The sequence below is a fragment of the Opisthocomus hoazin genome, chromosome 6 (assembly GCF_030867145.1).
Source record: "Opisthocomus hoazin isolate bOpiHoa1 chromosome 6, bOpiHoa1.hap1, whole genome shotgun sequence".
Taxonomy (NCBI): Eukaryota; Metazoa; Chordata; class Aves; order Opisthocomiformes; family Opisthocomidae; genus Opisthocomus; species Opisthocomus hoazin.
The window spans coordinates 41351062-41369384 of record NC_134419.1 but is presented as its reverse complement, the minus strand read 5'-3'; the positions used below and the strand labels follow the sequence as shown (position 1 = coordinate 41369384).

The 18323-nt window shown below is 39.9% G+C and overlaps 1 protein-coding gene across 4 annotated transcripts in view; it reads right to left on the bottom strand.

The window, feature by feature from the left end:
- KAT6B (lysine acetyltransferase 6B) overlaps positions 1-18323 on the bottom strand; it is a 124282-nt gene that overhangs the window by 41909 nt on the left and 64050 nt on the right. For 2 of the 4 annotated variants that reach the window (XM_075422904.1, XM_075422905.1), the window contains exons 3-9: positions 15879-15987; positions 9688-9803; positions 9453-9534; positions 8309-8441; positions 3923-4854; positions 2875-2996; positions 1335-1450 (exon numbers count right to left, since the gene is read on the bottom strand). In XM_075422904.1, coding sequence (XP_075279019.1) covers positions 1335-1450; positions 2875-2996; positions 3923-4854; positions 8309-8441; positions 9453-9534; positions 9688-9803; positions 15879-15987 — 1610 coding nt within the window. The remainder of the gene's footprint in view (positions 1-1334; positions 1451-2874; positions 2997-3922; positions 4855-8308; positions 8442-9452; positions 9535-9687; positions 9804-15878; positions 15988-18323) is intronic. The other 2 variants (XM_075422906.1, XM_075422908.1) reach the window with 2 other exon arrangements.

Sequence of the window (18323 nt, the reverse complement as noted above, 5' to 3'; positions counted from 1 at the left end):
TGGCTCTTTACCTCCATTCTTAAATTACTGAAGCAGTGGAAGCTCACAGCCAAAATTAATTGATCTACAAAGTTTCAGAGCAGAGGACAATCTTTATCTGCTCTAAAAATACTGGCATGTCCTGGGATCACAGCCATGGTTTACTCCAGTATTCTAAGAAAGTTTAGCAACAACATAGAAAGTAGTTTGAGCTGTCTGTTCCATGGTGTAATCCCACAGCACTCAGAGCCGTGAGAACTGCACTGCCTCCTACAGATGCCATCCCACTGCTGTCTCATACTAATAATAACTATCCATCATTATGCCTCTACGTGGGATTAATTTATTTGATGGAACAGGTAACTCTCTCCTTCACAATATGATATACATTGAGCCAATAAAAAAGTAACTGAAATAAAATGTTAACCCTATTAAAGCAGTGGTAATAAGAGGAAATAAAAATGCTCTCTGCACTTTTTTTAGCCCTTGATTTTGTTATTACCAATTCACGATATATCCCTCATTCCCACCACGCAAAGATGACGGTATCTAGGAATGACAGGGAGGAGAGAAAAAGCAGTTTACAATAACACTACACAAAGGCATTTTGGAACAGATCACGTAACTTGGTTGCTTGCTGTAATAGCAGAGCTTGATAGACCTACAGTTCTGAAAATCTCCATGTGTGCCACAGAACCAAGGGATTCATAAAGCATTTCTTTTCAGCGCATGCAGAGATCAGCACACTTCGCAGTTCATGCGCTCTGCCTGACTCCAAGCTGCGCCCCGGCAAAGGAGCCCAGAAACAAGAGCCTGCTGCCACAACCTGCTCACTTTGACTTTATTTATCTAGCATGTTCAGACTTCTCCCTGGGCCCTAGAAACAGCAGGTTAACAAATTCTGGAGGACAAACAAGATTACTTGCTCTAAATGGCCAGAAGTTGGTCACACTTCGTTGCAACAGGGTTTTGTGGGGTTTTGTTGTTGTTGTTGTTGTTGTTGTTGTGTTTTTGTGGTTTTTTTTTTTAAAAAACACACACTCGAAACACCAAAACCCCCACAAAACCCAATCAAAACCAACAAACAAAACCAAAAAAACAATGAAAACAAAATCATGCCAATACACACTGCAAGTTTATATTTATGTAGGACTAGGAAAATCACTCTTTTTAATGCATTTTTGGTTAGAACTAATACATAGAAGACAAATTCTTGTTTTCACTTATAATTACAAAGCATATTTACTTTTCAAAGTTGCAAATTATAAACAATTACTAAAGAATAAGAAAACCAGTTACACTTATCACATCAGTAACAATCCCAACCATGTATGCCAATCCTGACAACTCGCTACCTTGCATATTCCTGTGGGTAGGGTGAAGAGTACCAGGTCTGGATCTCGTATTTTCCAAACTCAATCACTGAAGGGTATCGCCCACTTGTTTCGCCAGTGTTTTTACACCCAATTTTCTGTCAGATGCAATAAAAGCAAAATATTAATTACAGAAAAGATAAAAGGAAAGTTAGCTTTACGTCATCAATTTCACCCAACGAAGGTGTGAGAAACCTGAAGCATTCAACTCCGTTGCTCAAGTTCTTCCAACCTGGACAGAGGACAGAGTTTGCAACGGCCAAATATAAACAGCAAAGATTTCTTTCAAGGTGCCAAACGACTAAACACAAAGTTAAGCGAGCAGTGCGTAGAAGTACGTGCGCACAAATAGATGGTGCGTGGCCCAGCCAGACAAGAGGCACAACCGCCTCGGCTCTCTCCTCCGGCAGCATCTAACGCGAGGGCTTTCTCTGCAGCGCTGCTTCGAATTCCAAGCTGTCCTCTTGTCAAAATAGTGAGGGAGACGGCGTCAGCAGAACCCCTCTAGAGTCACAGAATACTTTGGGTTGGTCCTTGGTATTTATCTTGTAAGAATCAACAGTGTATTAACCCACACTAATCGTGGCTATCAGCCCAAAGTTGAGCTGGTCAGAAAACAAATGCTAGACTCTCAAGGGCTGGCAGAATAGGAAAAAAAGGAAGAAGGGGTGGGGAAAAAGTCATTTCAATGTCACGAATTTTTGAAATCTTACCCACTTACCACCCAACATTTTTGGACTGCATAGGAAAGACAAAGAAAGGAGGAAGTGGCAACCATTTCCACGAGAAAATGAACGATGAACTAATTTAATAACTCATTTCATTGACACAGAAAAGTAACAGTGTGATTTGCTATAGGAAGATTCAGCTGCCCTGTCTAGCCTCCTCAGGAACAACAACAACAAAAACATCCACCAAAAAACCACCCAGCAAAAACCAGCTCAGTCTCCACAAGTTTTAGATTACCACTACACACCTGGAAGACCAGCTAGTATAAACAGTTTTAGTCAGATTCAGCTGAAATATTTTGACTGCTAGAAAAAGGCTATAGTATTTAAACTCAAAGTGTGTTAAATCATTGGGTAAAATGAAGCTATGAACTCAGTAAAGCCAGTTTCCTACTAAACAGCAGTTGCTGGGACAGACTTCACTTTTCACAGTGGCTGCTTTATTTGCAGAGGAAAATCATCAGGCACATTCTTACCAGCCAACATCCTCTCGGTTCTGACCAGGATGCCAGCTGCGCTTCATCAGTGCTAATTCTATGTCCAAAATGCTCAAGTGTATCTTTCAAAAATCTATCCCAAGTGTCACGCATCATCTGACCCACTCCAGTGTGATGCCTCATCTCCTATCTAGGACAATGTAACTGTATATACATTGTCTCCCAAATTAAATTCACAGCAAGCATGACACATCAGATCAAAAGAAATAGAGTAAAAATGAAGATGAACAGACATATGAAAATGAACTCAGTTTTTATTTACAGAAATAACTACATTTTATGGAACATGATTCTTACCTCCATGGAAAGTTCTCGAGCCTGCTTAAATACTTCCAAATCCTCCTGTGTAACAGTGTCCTTGCTTCCCACCAGAAAGAGATCCTTATTTTCTTGTTTGATGCTTAGTTTGATTTCAGTATCTGTTATTTAAAACCAGCAAAAAGTTTATTCACAGATATGAAGGTTACACGTGCCTTACCCAAGTGACACTCCTAAATAGGATTGTAGCAACTACGGCTGTTATGACTCCCCATTTTAACTAACTTTGGGATTACTAAGTAACAGAAAGGAAACCTTCCCCCTTTCTTGTTTTGTAGTTTGCTGTTACATGAGCTATTTTTCTGCTTGCTTGTCTGTCTGTATAAGCCTTTACAGTCCAGTTCTACCAAATTAGTTTTGAACCTCATGAAATGGAATATATTCTATCACTAGAACTACGCCACTTGATAAATTCCAGTATACTCTACAAGGTAAAAATAAAAATAAGAGAAAAAAAAAGTTGCCCTTAGAAGCTGGAGACCAATGCTAAGCTAAGTCTACATTCAAACATTATAAATATAGTTCTTCTTAAATAAAAGTAATTACAAAAAGAGATAGTTCACAGCAGTACAGATCAAGTGTTGTGGAGACTGTAGCAGGACGGAATTGTTGATGAGAGAGCAATGGAGCAGAGGGAAATGAACCGAAATGCCCACCATCATAAGCACTGACAGCACACAATCACGATGACAGCACTACTGCCAGAGAAAGGGCAGGGGAAGAACGAGGAAGTAGCATGAAGAGTGGCTACTCATGCGCTACTACACAGCCATAAGCAACATCATGAAGGCACTTGGGGCTCCTAGTGTCACTACAGATGCAAAAAAATAATAAGAAGGTGGTGTGGTATTAGTCAGAAAAAAACATTTTGGAGATTTAGTCAGCATTAGATAAAAGGTCAAAGTTTCATTGCTTTCGTATGAAAGTGAAGTAAGAACAAGAGAAATAGCTAAGACCTATGTGACAATATAAGAATTTTGGTTTTGGACGGGACACAGGTTTGGTTGGCGCTTTGACCTTTGCTTACCATCATCCTGATCAGGTTTAATCCTTCCGTCTGCCAAGCTCCCCTTCCCTGGTGAGGGGGTCCCCATCTGAGGGGTCACTTTATACTTTAATCTGCCTAGAATCCTGTGCTTTTTAAGGAAGGTTGTTCTCTTGAGGCGATTAATTGCTTTAAAAGCATGTCCTCTAGACACACCCCATCCAGAGGTACAGGCACGAGAAATAAACCTACTCCTAATCTCTTTCTTTCCATAGAAACGGCTATTAGATTTTGAGGCGGCAGATAATTCGGGTTTACGACGCAACCGCTTGGGTGGTGCATAGTCTGGGTGTCCCTTTTTTCGAGACTGTCCCTGAGCGGTATAGATATGAGAGAGTCCATCAAAGAGTCCCTTTAGCTGACTGTTATTAGGAAGGCTATGAAAAGAGGGTACGCTTGACTGACTGGAAGAACTTTGGGGAGAGTTAGAAGCAGCAGAAGGGCTGGATTTTTGCGAACTGGGGCTCTGACCAGAGATGGGGGTTGGGGGTAGAAGTGAAGAAGGTGGAGGTTTTAGCTTTTGTGTGGTACCTGTAGCCAACACAAGAGAAGTGCATGACTGTTTCTGAGAGACCTTTTTCCTTGGACGATAGTGCTTTGAAAAGTCTATTATTTCACCTCGTGATCTGCGACCATCAGGTGATGGTGTAAAGAACTTAGTAAGGCCATCAATGAGCCCTTTGGTTTTCTTGTTAACTTTAAGTGTAGAGGCAGATATGTAGGTGGAGGTGGTGGTGATTTTGGTGGTGGCACCAGGCCGAGTGGGGTCTGTAACAGGCAATCTGCTGCTTGAATCCTTCACAGATGCAGCATGACCAGATGAAGGTGTGGTACAGACTTTAGTCTTTTGACCCCTACCAGGTGACCCCCTTCCTGTGAATGCATTCACGGATCCTTCATCGCTGGTTACAGACCTATGCAAAAATTTGGAAAATACAAAAAAAAAAAAAAAAAATCAGCATTAAAATCTGTAACTACTACCAAATAGTATTACAGTTTATACAAGTTACTTACGCCACTGTACTTAAAAATCTTTGTAGAAATTTAAAGACATGCACTTTGGAAATACATTTCACACTATGACATAACATCCAGCTTTTCCTTTTTCTTTTTTTCTTTCTGTTCTTCCCTGCCCCTCCCCATCCTTACAAGACAGTCCACATTACACATAAATGGAAGCAGCTGAGCTAGCAAGATCTCCTGAACACACAGCCTTGCCACCTACTTTTAGGCATGGCAAAAGCATGCTTCTTTGGAGAAAAGCATCAATGCGCTGTGGCCTAGTACACTACCTGCTCCATCACCACAGAGCTCATTGTACACGCAAAGGAGACACATGTGGTCAGTGTTAAGAAATTAAGAAATTAGTGTGCTCTCATTGCATTATGCATGTCAGCACTAGGGGTGAAAATTACTGTCAATGGCCTAAAAGCAAAATCAGGCAGTTTATGAAGAATATTACAACTAAACCAAAGAAATAGACTCTGTTTTCTTTAGAAATTGTAATAATAGCAAAAACAAAAATAGCAAAGGAAAAGAAAAAGCAACATGGTTTTTGTAGAAAAGCTGTAAACCAATCAGGCCTAACATGGAAGGTGACAAGAAGGAAGAGAGGTGAATGGTATTTAAATGCTAGGCAGAAAAGGGGCATGCTGAAAGCCAACATTTGTGACAGCAGAAGTACAGGTTTAGCTGGTCGCTAATGACCGAGGAGAGGAACAACACTGCAGGATACACCGAGGAGTAGTATACTGTAAGTATACAGAAACAGAATGTTTAAAAATATTTGCAGTAAAAGAAACAGGTATCAGGAGGCATGATCAAATTGCAAATCCAAAGCTATTTAGTTGCATCAAATGCTTCCATTCCCTTTTCCATCCTGGTCTTTGAAGTTAGCTTATTTATTTTGCAGTGGAAAGTTTTCTTCCACAGATTTTTGCCTTCTTAATTGAGATGCTGAAGTAATTAAATCCAACAGGTCACTTTAATGAGAGATTGAACAGCCTGGGGCTACCATCTGTTTTACTGAACTCCAAGGGCCCACCAGTTTAAGAACGAGCCCCTTCTCTACTCACACATCCTTCAATTCGGTTAGCTCCTATGAGGCAAACCCCAAAACTTCTAAGTCTTTTGAATCCTTTGGTGCCGTAAGCTTATGTCCATCACAAGACCTATTCTCACTACCAGATGTGGTAATCACCAAACCACATCTGGTTTTAGTTAATCCTACACAGTAATTTGCCTGTGAAGGGCTTTCTACAGATGGTCAACAGGCAAAATTATTCTAGCACTCCTGGACAGATTCTATTTGTACTACACAAAAAGAGCCCAGTGGCATTAGCTAACCTTCCTGTATTTCCTGTGACCACACACTTTTATGTATGACACTGTCATCTTCTGTACCCCACCACCACTTCTAAACAGGATTCCACGAGGAAGAGTCTCTTCTCTCACCCCACCTCCTAACCCCTGTTATTCCAAAACAAGACTATTTTGTTTTGTATATATATTGGACATTGAAGTAACAGAAATGTGCCCACAATATTGCAAATATTCATTATATAAAGGAACCCTCCAAGTACTACTCTAACATGCTGATGTGGCTCATGTGCCACAAAAAAACTTTATAAAAATATTCATAATCATCATCCAATGCTAAGAGAACTTCTGCATCCTTTAGCATGACTTATTTTGAAAATATAGCTCAGAATCCTATTAGCAAAATGTAACAGTAAAACCATCACAAGCTTTCCAACCTTCATTTTACATGCATGAAAGAGGAGGAGAAGCAGAGTCAGACAGACTCTCCTGCTACACCCACTGTGGGAACCCAGATCAGGGACGTGTTTTCAGAGAAGTTAGATGGCAGTACTGTATTAGAACTCCAGTTGAAGACTGAGGAGTTTTCAAAGGGGTAAAACCGGAAGTGTAGCTAGATCCAGAGGTAACGCTACAGATACAGGGAATATTTTTATTATGCACACACAATGATATATAGGAATTTCAGTTAAAAGACTAAATGTAGTATGGCTATTTCAATGACCTTCAAATTCTGAAGTTATTTAGTCAGGAGGAGAATGGAGAAGTACAAGAATGTTTCACCCACTCTTCCTTTAACAGTATACGCTCATGAGCCACTACAACTACATCTTTTACTTTCACGTAGGGCCACACTTCTTCATTGTCCTGTACTACTTTCCTAGAGCAACACAGACTGAACTCTAGGTCAAGGTCCAAAAAGGCAAGACTAGAAATCCTGGCAGAGACAGAGGAGAAAGAATAAGCAAACACCATGTACACCAACTTGAGCGTGCTGCACGCCAGTACTGTGAGTACTTTTTTTTTTTCCTTCTATTTTCCCATGTTGACTTCATTGGCTCCAGAAATCCTTATTATGCAAAATGCAAAGTGTTAAAGCAGCTACCATGCAACTCTGAAGAATGCCGGACAGGTGTTTAGACTATAGAGAAAAATGGTTGGGGAACAGCCACATAACAGAATGAGTAGTAGATACAGCCAGAAAGCTCTTCAGCTGCTGAGCTGACACGGCCAAACAGACAGTTAAACAGGAGGAGAGGAAAGGTGTATGTGGATAGGAACGTGACGAAGGGCAACACGCTACTGGAGTTAACACAGAATCTGCTCCTGTTTAACACTCAGTGTAATGTCAACTCAGCATCTGAACGCTACTTAAACAATCCTCCAACCAAGCCTTAAGATGTCCAGCTACAGCGTTGCCTGGAAAGATAGATGCTAAAAGAATTACAGCACTCTCTAATCTTAGATAAATACATTCCTGAGAAGCAAGAGGAATTGCTGCCTCTTTCCCTAGTAACCAGTGGCAGCTTAACAGAAGAATTCAAGTACTAATTTTTTCCAGAGTACCACTGAAACCAGAACTTTTTTTAGTACTTGCACAGCTTGCTTCTTGGAATGGGTTTTGTGAGCTGATATTAACTAATAAAGTCCTTTTTATATAACTTTTGAACAGGTCTTTAAGCAGAACAGTCTCCTGAGGAAATTCACTATTATCCCCTCAGCATACTCCACTTACTCGAAGTTACACTTGGAAAATAGCTGTGGCATATGTTATCATACAGACTTTTATTTGCATCTTCTATAGATACAAGTTTTGTTAAAAAAATATGGCATCTAGAGAACTAAGTCACAGGAAGTTTTTTTCATCACCTTCTGACATGACACAAAAAGCACCCACTGTAATTAAGAAGTTATTGGCCATTGGGCTGAAAGGCATCACCTACTTTCCCCAACTCGAACTACAGTTAAAAACTGTAGTTGAACCTGCATCAACTCTTATCCAACTACATTCTCAGAAACATTAAAAAAAAAAATTCAAGAGAAACCTACAACATTCGTTGCTTTAGTTTATTTTTCGGTCGTCCAATGGGTTTTGCATATCTTCGCCTTATTTGGGCAGCTTTCTCATGAAGTAGCTTTCTCCCTTTCTTCTTTGGTCTACAGACCTGGCAAATCCACATCCCTACATCAAGGAAAAAAGTTTAATTGTACACAGTTGATTTAATCTGTACTGCAGGTGACTACCGAGATACATGCCAAGTACACAAGGCCAGCAAATTATCTTCTGAACAGGACACAGGGAAGCGGACAAAGAAAAGCGATCCAATTCTATCCATACTTTGACATTTTTGAAAGTGCTCATGGAAGGAGAGGTGTGGGGGGGGGAAGAGGCAACAAGGATCACAGAAAAGATTGTGAACAAATGGGTTCTTAAAAGAATTTCTGTTGTAGCTTGTCCCTCCTTGTACTACCTAGTTCTTTCCTCAGACACAGTCAAGATGGGGAAAAAAAATTATACATGCGTTACAAAGCAATCTAGGCTAGAGTGTGCTAAAGAAAATATCAGGTCACACCTAGGTATGTTTGTTTTAATATACAACACCTTGAATTTGGCATCCTTTTCATGTTAGATGACCATGACTGAACACTTCTTTATTATAGCTAGGGTTGGGGATTGGGGGCAGGGGGGAAGTTGGAAAAAGTCTTCTGTGTAACTTTAAGATTAAATAGGGAAAGCCGTAACCATGTGAGAGCAAAGTGAGAGGTGCTATATATCAGAAATCTGAAGACTAGAGAGCCTGAAGACACAGGCGGTTTGTTTGTCTGTCTGTTTTTCAAATTACTCTTACAGAAGGCATGAAGAAGCAGGCTCTTTCACCTGCTCTAAGGATTTCTTTGTCAGTGTGTATACTCCAAACATTTTAACAGCCTTCATCAAACTTCAGCTTCAATAAACTGGCCAACAACTCAATACACAGTGAATTCATCTGGTCAACTGACCACAGACCTTTACTATTTTCCTGAGGAAAAAAAATCTCAAGTAAAGAAAAATAAAGTATTGGCTTTGACCTGATTTAAACCACACTGTTTAGGAACGCAAAAAATCATCAGCATGCGCAAGAGCTTTTGGTCACTTAATATGAGAAAAGACCATGAGTGAGAGTACTTTCATTGAAAGGAGTTTTATTATCACCTTTTGGCATTCGGGAAAGTGGTGGGTCACAGCACTCCATGTGGAACCCTCTATCACAGGAGTCGCAAAAAAGCATGTTATCCTGAAGGGGGGGGGGAGCGGAGAGGAAGAGGAAAAAAAGACTTAATACAGCATTGCTTGAAGTTGTACATCAGCAATTTGTATTTCACATGTGCTAAGTACAGAGCTACAGTAAACAAAGAAAAGTCAGATAACACTCTGCAGTCTAACTTACTGCATTTTTGCCTTGGATCCTACACGCACTGCATGTCTTGCATTCAATACACTGCCATCTTAAGGCCTTCACGTTTGTTGTTAACTCAGGGCAGAATTTCAGACATGATGGATGTCCTAAAAAAAACCAAAATATTCAAAGCTTGAGATTTCAGATTGGTAAAATGGATTCTCGAGTTCAACAGGATGTAGCCAGCACCACCAGAACCCTGCAAGCACTAGCTCTTTGCAACACATTAACTCATCCACTTCACACACAGATACAGAATAACTTCCATAAAACTCACGTATAAAGAGAGATAGAAAGTTGACTTCTACTGTAACTGACATCCGTGAACGGTCTACGCAAGCACCTGAAACTGAATTTTTATTTTCACTAGGCTGTTTCCATAGCATATTAAACTGCCACTGGTTCTGAAAAAAGTATTTTTACAAACTTGACCCCACCCCCCTTTCATAGCAGTGCAACACAAAACAGAGGAAATCTTTAAATAAAACCATTAGGTATTTTTCTAATTATACTAAGTAGCTATGAGAGAAACTTAATAGTCAAATTATATGCATTTTTAATTCCAACTTATTGCTTAATTACATATAAAGAACAATTTCTGAGCAGTAAGAAGGGAAAAAAAAAATCAAGCAGGCAACTGACACAAGAAAAGCTTACGACAAAGGAAGTTTTAAAAAGGCAGTGGGGGCCAAGAGCAGGTGAACCACCTCCTCCCATGAAACTGTATTTTATTTCCTGACGGGACCATCCTCTTCCCAGGGTAGCCTAGAAGGCCTACATGGCTTCCTACACAACTTTTGCAACTAATACAAGGTATCAGACAACTGAACACATACACCACCTCAGGCAATACTGGCAGTGATTTTTCATGTCTTCAGCGACCTCAGAGTGTACCCTTAATCCAGAAAAGATAAAAGCACTGCTAAATAGGAAGGGATAAGCCTTCCCAGGGAAACACTTTTTGCCAGTATTATATTCAGAGATCATCAAGGGCATCAACCCACAACTTGTCAGAGAGATAAGAATCCCTGATGTCATGCTGGACTTAGATGGTTGCAGTGATGTGATGCGCATGAAGGATGCTTTCTTCTCCCTGTCAGAGTTGGGATACGTGCTTTCTTCCAGGTAACGGTCTAGTCACGGTGATTCAGACTTTCTCCATCTGCTGTTTCTCAGTCTAAGACTGAGCTAAGCCACCACCACCAAGAACACAGGCTAATCCACGAGCGTTTGCTATTTTTGTCTTCTAACGGACTGAGGCATGAATGGCAAAGATGACTTCAAAAGACAACTTAAATTGTGTAAATACAGCATACTCTCAAAATAAAATGCAGGAATATAATATATTGGTAAAGAACAAACAATAATAAATTCAAAGCGTACTTTCAAAAACACAGATATTGAAAAAGCATTGCCATTTGATTCTTAGTAGACAGTTTCAGATACATCAACAAATTTTTGTGGTTAAAACCAAGGATGCACTTAAAAGTGACTATTTTTCTGGAAAGTGACAAATACACTCTGTAACTGCATAGCTGAGTTCAGCGCTACACTGTTCCCTTCAATAAAGCTAACAAGTACTTCATTTTTAAAAAAATCTGCTGAAATAAGAAAAAAGCTCCCTGGAGTGGCTGATATTAATAATCAATATCACAGACTTATTTCATCAACCATGACTTAACAACTATATTAACACATTAAAGTGTAATCATGAACCAATTACCTCCATATAAGTGCATTTAATTCCAGTTATCTACCCTGCACGGAAGTGACTTACTTCAAGGAGCAAGTAAATTGTGTTTAAACTGTTGATTTTAACTTTGCCTTAAGCAAATAACCGAGAGGTACAGACATAAGAAACAACCATTCTCACTGGTTGGTAACTATGCACAGGTTAGGTGTAACAGGGTTACTTTCTTTCTCTGTTATCTACCAACATAACATCTCTCATTCAAGCAATTACATGGCTTAATATATTTTCTAATATCCTTCAGTGTTAGATATTACTACTGGACAAAAATTAAAGAAAAAAAAAAAATCCATTGGTATTACATACATACATACAAGGTTCTGCCTGCAACTCCAAGTTCTTGAGCCACAAACAACTAGAGGCTAGGAGAGTGCAAGTGGGAATCATCACCACGCGTTTGCCATGTTCTTTTGCTGTCTTTCCTAGGTATGCCCTAGCACAGAAAATTTCAGATTTTGAAATACCATATGGTATTGTTCTTCCATGGCTGATAACACATTCCTCCTTTTGGAGACAGACTGACATAGTGCAAATGCAACAATAACAAGGCGAGGGTAACGCCTAAGAAGTGATGATCAACACAGGGTTCACTTTTAGAAGGGACTCTGTTTAACTACTTTTGTAGTTTAACAAATTTCTGTAGTCAGCTAAACTAAGTCACTGTGACCTTCAGTGATTTTACAGCTAGTTTCTTTAAATTTGAAAGATCTGAAGAGGGAAAGCATGCTTCTGGCTTAAAAATTCGCAGTATTTCAGCCCTAACTGATCTAAACTGAATTCAAGAACATACTATCTTCTCCATATCCAGAAGCCGATACATCTACCAAGAGGTTTTCAACATTTGATCAACCTCTAGTTTGAAGTGTCTCCGACGGTAATTTCTCCTGGTTCAATCACTTGACTTTCTTTGAAACCTCGGCAGCATCAATATTTTAACGTGGCACACAAGTTGAACAGATTACTGCAAATTCAGACCTTTGCAAGCTGGCAGTTTCCACCAGGAATACATAGAGGCTTACTTTAAAACAAAACTATTAAAAATGAAATGCTTTAAAATTCATTCTTATCCCTCCCAGTTAGCAAAGGCTCAGATTTGTGGTACTTTCATGTGGCAGAAATAGGTGAGGCCAGGAAGTTAAAACGGAACATCTCACTCCTCTGTGACTGAAGGCAACTCCTTTAAACTGCCTACTTTTATTTTCTCATTGCAAATTTGGGCCTTGCTTATTCTTCAAAGGGACTGACAAAACAATTACTCTTTTAAAAGAACAAGCATTCAATCAGTGACAACTAGGTACAGGGGTAAATCAGATATGCTAGTACCTCTCTTTATATCTAACTTTGATACAAATGTTGGGAACTAACCTTGTGTTTGATAACCTTTTAGGTAGAAAGCATCATTACTTTGGGTGACTTTAGCGATGAGCAGAGAGGATCAGTGCACCTACCTTGCGCATGGAGAAGGTTTTTCCACCCGCAGCTTGCTTAGCGGTTCATTTTATCCAACCAGCCAACATCCTCCCACAGATAGCAATCAAGACAATTCCCATATTCCCTTATTCTTGAAGCATACGCTAAATCTCATTTATAAAGCAATCTCTGCGCAGTCCTTCCCAAACATTTGCTGTCCCTACTCCTCTCGACCTGACTCTGATGCCTTGGGAGTTCGGTGCTGCAGCCTCCCCTACCCATCTCTGATCTCTCGCCTTCTCAGCCCAACACACTAGTTTGAAAGGAACAGATATTACACTTTTAGCTATTTCCCCCCCCTCCTTTTAAAAAACATTTACTATAGTTCCCCAGTAACTCAATTTTTTTGTCCTCCCCTTTCTAAAACTTCATCTCACTTTTAAAACCTGCCAGCAGCAGCTCTTTAATCGCTTCTGCACCTCTGAATTGGGAAAACAGCAGTGGAGCTCAATTGCAGTTCTCCAGTCTCTTGATTTTTCGAAATCGGGGAGGGGATGCAATGTTTGCTTCGGCGATAGGATTTGTTTTCTCACCCCTGACATCCCTCATCTTACTGCTTTCAAAACTGCCCCGTGCAGTGACCTAGCAGTGCATTTCATTTCCACTGCCCAAATAAATTCTATTCCCAAATACCACAAAATAAGAGCCGTATCAACGAAACGTGCAGATACCCAGATAGTTTCCGCTTCCAGAATGCGGAAGCATCATCTGCAGAGATGCAAGCAGCTGACAGCAAAACCTAAAGGCAAGCAGACATGCCAGTAGTGGGCACTGCAATTTAATCTCTGATCGACTGCGCTATTTGCTTGCTGTGCACAACATGCAATTTCTTTTATGTTTGTTAGACAGCAAGACCAGCTTCGAGATACACGGCAATGTGCAAAATTACAAATCCAATTACAATAAACCTCCACTTGAGTGAAGTTTTGTTATTTATAAATTGCACTGAGATTGGTTTTTATTTTAGTTAGGCATCAGTAGCTAAAGTTTAACCATCCAGCAATCTGATTGGCAGTCTAAACATTTCATTCTTTATATCTAATACATCTGAGGAACTAATTAAAGATAATTTAGTCTTAATGAGGCAGAGAGAATGTATCAGTGTTAATTCAAATAGAAGCTGATCCATGAAAGTCAAGATTCTCAGTTCTAAAGCGTCTTAGACCTACCAGGGGATTACTACACAACAGAAGAGTAGCTGATATCCAAGCTTACCTGATTAATGTAACCTTTGCGTACCATATTCTAACCAAGCACAAATCCTACTGAATTTCCAAATATTAGAATACAGATTTGAAAATACAGGAAACCTGTAAACCATTAAAGGAAGACAGTTTAAAATCTGTGGCCTCTGGTCTTCCATCCTGAGGTGAAAAAGGCACTACTTTGCTTCACTGTTTAATCATTCCCTTAAGTATATTAAAAAATACACTGGCTAAAATACAAATAATCTGTCTGAGGTGAGAGATTCAGAAGCACGCAATCAAAAGCATACCCTGACTAACTGAAAACGCAGTTTTGATCCACATTGTTTTGTTTTTACTCCAGTACTCATCACAGTACCTGAGACAGACTATCTTCAGCACACCCACAAAATGGTGATACACGCAGACTCTGAATTCCACAACACCAAAACTGTACTTTCGCTTCCAGCCTCTCAAAAGCAGCGCTGGCTTACGCAGACCCTACTGCTTCTCCACTCGCTTCCCTCCCAAGGTCTCCCTCCTCTTCCCTCCGGCACAGAAGCTGGTCTGGCTGTGCAGTGAGCTGGGCTGGGGAACCGATCCAACTTGCTGTCTTTCAACGACGTTTGTTCCTCAACCCAGGTCACTGGCAACCAGGTGCCAGCACAAAGCAGTGGCACCAAGCAGCTCGGTGTTGCAGCCCGTAACGTTAAGCAGCACCGCTATTTCGCCTTTTAGCCGGGATGGTCTACTTCGCAAAGCTTTCCCCAAAGCACTTCCCAATGCAGCTGTAAGCTTACGGGAGCAGAAGTTTTCTTACTGGCACAGCTAAACAAAACACTCAACTGACAAACTGCACTGGTCAAATAACTCCTCTTCCAGCATAAAGCTATTTTCCACGGGGGATTTTTTCAGAATAGCTCAACTGCTCAGAGGATTTTCACATCCAGAACTCTGCGGTTGTGCCAGAAAAAGCTTTATGGCATAGAGCTGCTAAAGAGATCTGCCTAAGTTTCTCAGCCAAACCCCTCTGTGAATCAGGAATAACCTAGGCCAAGAACACGTTTGGTATCACTGATGCACAAACTCCGTGCAAAGCAACAGCGTGCTACTGTACTTCATTTTCAAAATTAGCCTAGCTGCTCACTTTGGGACAGCCCCATGGAAGCATGGAGGCCGCACGAGCTGCTGCGTCACACAGGAGCAAGGTCCGTACAATCCGCAGGGAGTCCCTGTCTTGTGCCTGACACGTAACCGGTGCCGAACAGCTTTAGTAAGTCACCTGAATCATTATTCAAATTCCCACCTGAGTAGCAAAAGAAATTTAACAAAAAATTAATTAGATATACAAGACACGCAATGGCAAAGACTGCCACACAGTCTTCATTCTTATGATTATTCCTCAGCTTCTGAAACATTGCAAACCTGTGCAAGCAAAGTTCTCGATCACCATTTGATGTCACAATGCAAACCTGAGTTTTCAGATCAAACACAGCTCCCAAACAATAATAGAATTTCTGTATTTTACAAGTGTGGTTTCCCTATTCATTTGCTCAGCAGATCTATACTCCCAGTATAAAGATGAATTCACACCCTTCTTTTGTAGTTATACAGATGACAAAATTTTAGTTCAACAGTCTCTTCCACCCCCACTTTGTTTCAGTTCTCAATGTATGCCTAAAGAGAGGATGACGTAAAATATTTTTAATACAAAAAAAAAAAAAAAAAAATCTTTAAAACATAAACATTTCTCATATATGTAAATTCAGCCAACTTACCACTGCTGCCACAGTCTGCACAAGACAAAAGCTCTTCTGGCTTTTTTTCACGATTGGATTCTTTCGTTCCCAAACAAAAGCTACATATCGGGATGGGGTCAGCTCGTGGCTAGGTTCAAAAATAAACAGACAGAGTTAGCTAGCAACACAAAAAAACCCACTTTCTCAGTGGTCTTTGCTTTCACTTTTACCTGACATTTTGTTGCACCACATAGTAATTACCAAGACAAAGTTTATTATCGTAACATGTTTCATAAAAGTTAGCCTATAATAAGCAACCTTGTGTACTAATCCACATAAACCTCTCCAAGACAAGATTAGTGTTAACAAAAATGAGGAAAAATCAGAACTTGGGACACTATTCCTGCACATACAATTTGAACTCCAGAACACAATCACTTGTTCTTCAGCTGTAATAGCGCTCAAAGATTAAGATACCAACTTAATTACAGATTACTATAGTTCCTTTCCACAAGAAAAGCAGTAAATTTTACACGAACTCTCAAATTTAAGACATACTTTGTTACTTTTCCACTCAAAAGTGTTTCAGGTAGAAACACTGGATTCAACACATCACCGGTTACCCACTCCCGTCTAACGAGTCCCACCAGCTGTGATACACCACTGGAACAAAAAACCCAGGCACATCTTGCAGTGTCTGGAAGCAATACACTGAACTTCTCAGAGAAAGACTTCTGAACTGATATAAATTTACTTCCTGACCTTTCTAATCTGCTATGTGACAAACTATGAGATCCAATACCCCCGAGCAGTTTCTGCAGTAAATTTTAGAGCTTGAATGAACCTACTTACCTGCCTCATCCAAAATATTCATGTACTAATGCCTACACAGAAGTATCTGCAAACAGAGCTGTAGCAAATCAAATGACGTGCAACTATGTCTTCAGGTAGGCTACTCAAACAAGAGCGTACCTTCCCAGGCTGGCTTCTAGCAGCTAGTATCACAACAACTCAAAGTAGTTTCTCCCACAAATTCTATTTCCAGATTTATCTAAGCAATGCTATTAGTTTTATATAACAAAGAAATTATTTGTTGTTTTCACCTTCAATTTTTTTACATTTCCATCCTATGCCACAATACTTTGAAAGCTGACAGACTATATTCACTTGACTTACGAATCTCTATTCCCTCACAGTTCTGGGAAGTGGGGAACGCTTGTTTTTAAGGGTATTCTTGAGAAGGTATCAGTTCGTATAGACACACTCTTATACCTCAACACAACATAACACAGAAATACCAAAACTAGGCTCATATTATTGACCTTTAGGATCATCTTAAACCAAGCAGCAGATTCCAAACACTACTGACACCAGGAAAGCGAAGTTGTCCTACCCAGCCCAGAGGAGCACACATCTCCTCACCTTAGCCTACAACTCCTTCCATATAAACACACCCTGACGCACAGCACTTCTTCTGAAAGCTTAGTCCTCAGAAGGTCTGCTCACTGCTCATCTCTTCACAACCTAATTATCAGAATATTGACATACTTGTACACGCCAAGGAATACACATAAAAGATGACCAGAGCCAAAGACTTCTCCTAAGTATGGAGACGTCTGCTCTCTTCCATGAAGTATAAAAGAGAACCCCAATATTACCTTCTTATAACTAATAGGAACAAACATCATCTGCAGTCCTCAGTCTTACTAAGACCTCTATCATGGATTATATTGAGAGATGAAATAATAAATTGCTACCTGGACAAAAATAATTGTCGAAGTTATCAAAGTGGCAGATTTCCAATTGAGTCATGCTTCAAAAAATTTGAAAATATTTATTGATATTCATTGTCAGTTTTGGCAGGATGGCATTGAACGAGATCAGTAATTCTAAAGGTGGGAAAGGACATACCAATTACCTGCAGAATTTTTCAAGTTAAAAACATCGCATGTACAAGTAGAAGAAAATGAGCCGGTTACTTTTCTTGCCAGTAATACACCATAATTCAACAGATCTGTCCCATCATTATACTTTTAAACATCTGGAGTACAATAATATTAACAAAAAGAATACATAAACTACACCAATAATCAGCAACAGAAAAACAGGCCAGCGCTACCCAAACACAACTGTTCACTTGCAGCATCTTGTGGACTTTTCTTAACTGCTACTTAAAGTTTAAGACAGATAATTTTAAAAGAAAGATTATTCTTTTAGTGGAATCCAGTAACAATCTCCTCTTTGCAACCCCACCATTCTCCTTCCCTTTGATATAACAGTGCTTTAGCCATTTCAGAAAGGCTCACTCTGATAAATAATTTACAGAACATCACGTATCATTCATATAATGAAACAAATCCGGGTCCACAATCTCATTTATCTTTCCACGATTTTTTTTCTTGCTCCAGGAAAAGACATGGCCATTAGCCAACATTCATCTACTTCCCTATTTCACACGCAGACACCCCCCCCCCTTTTTTTTTT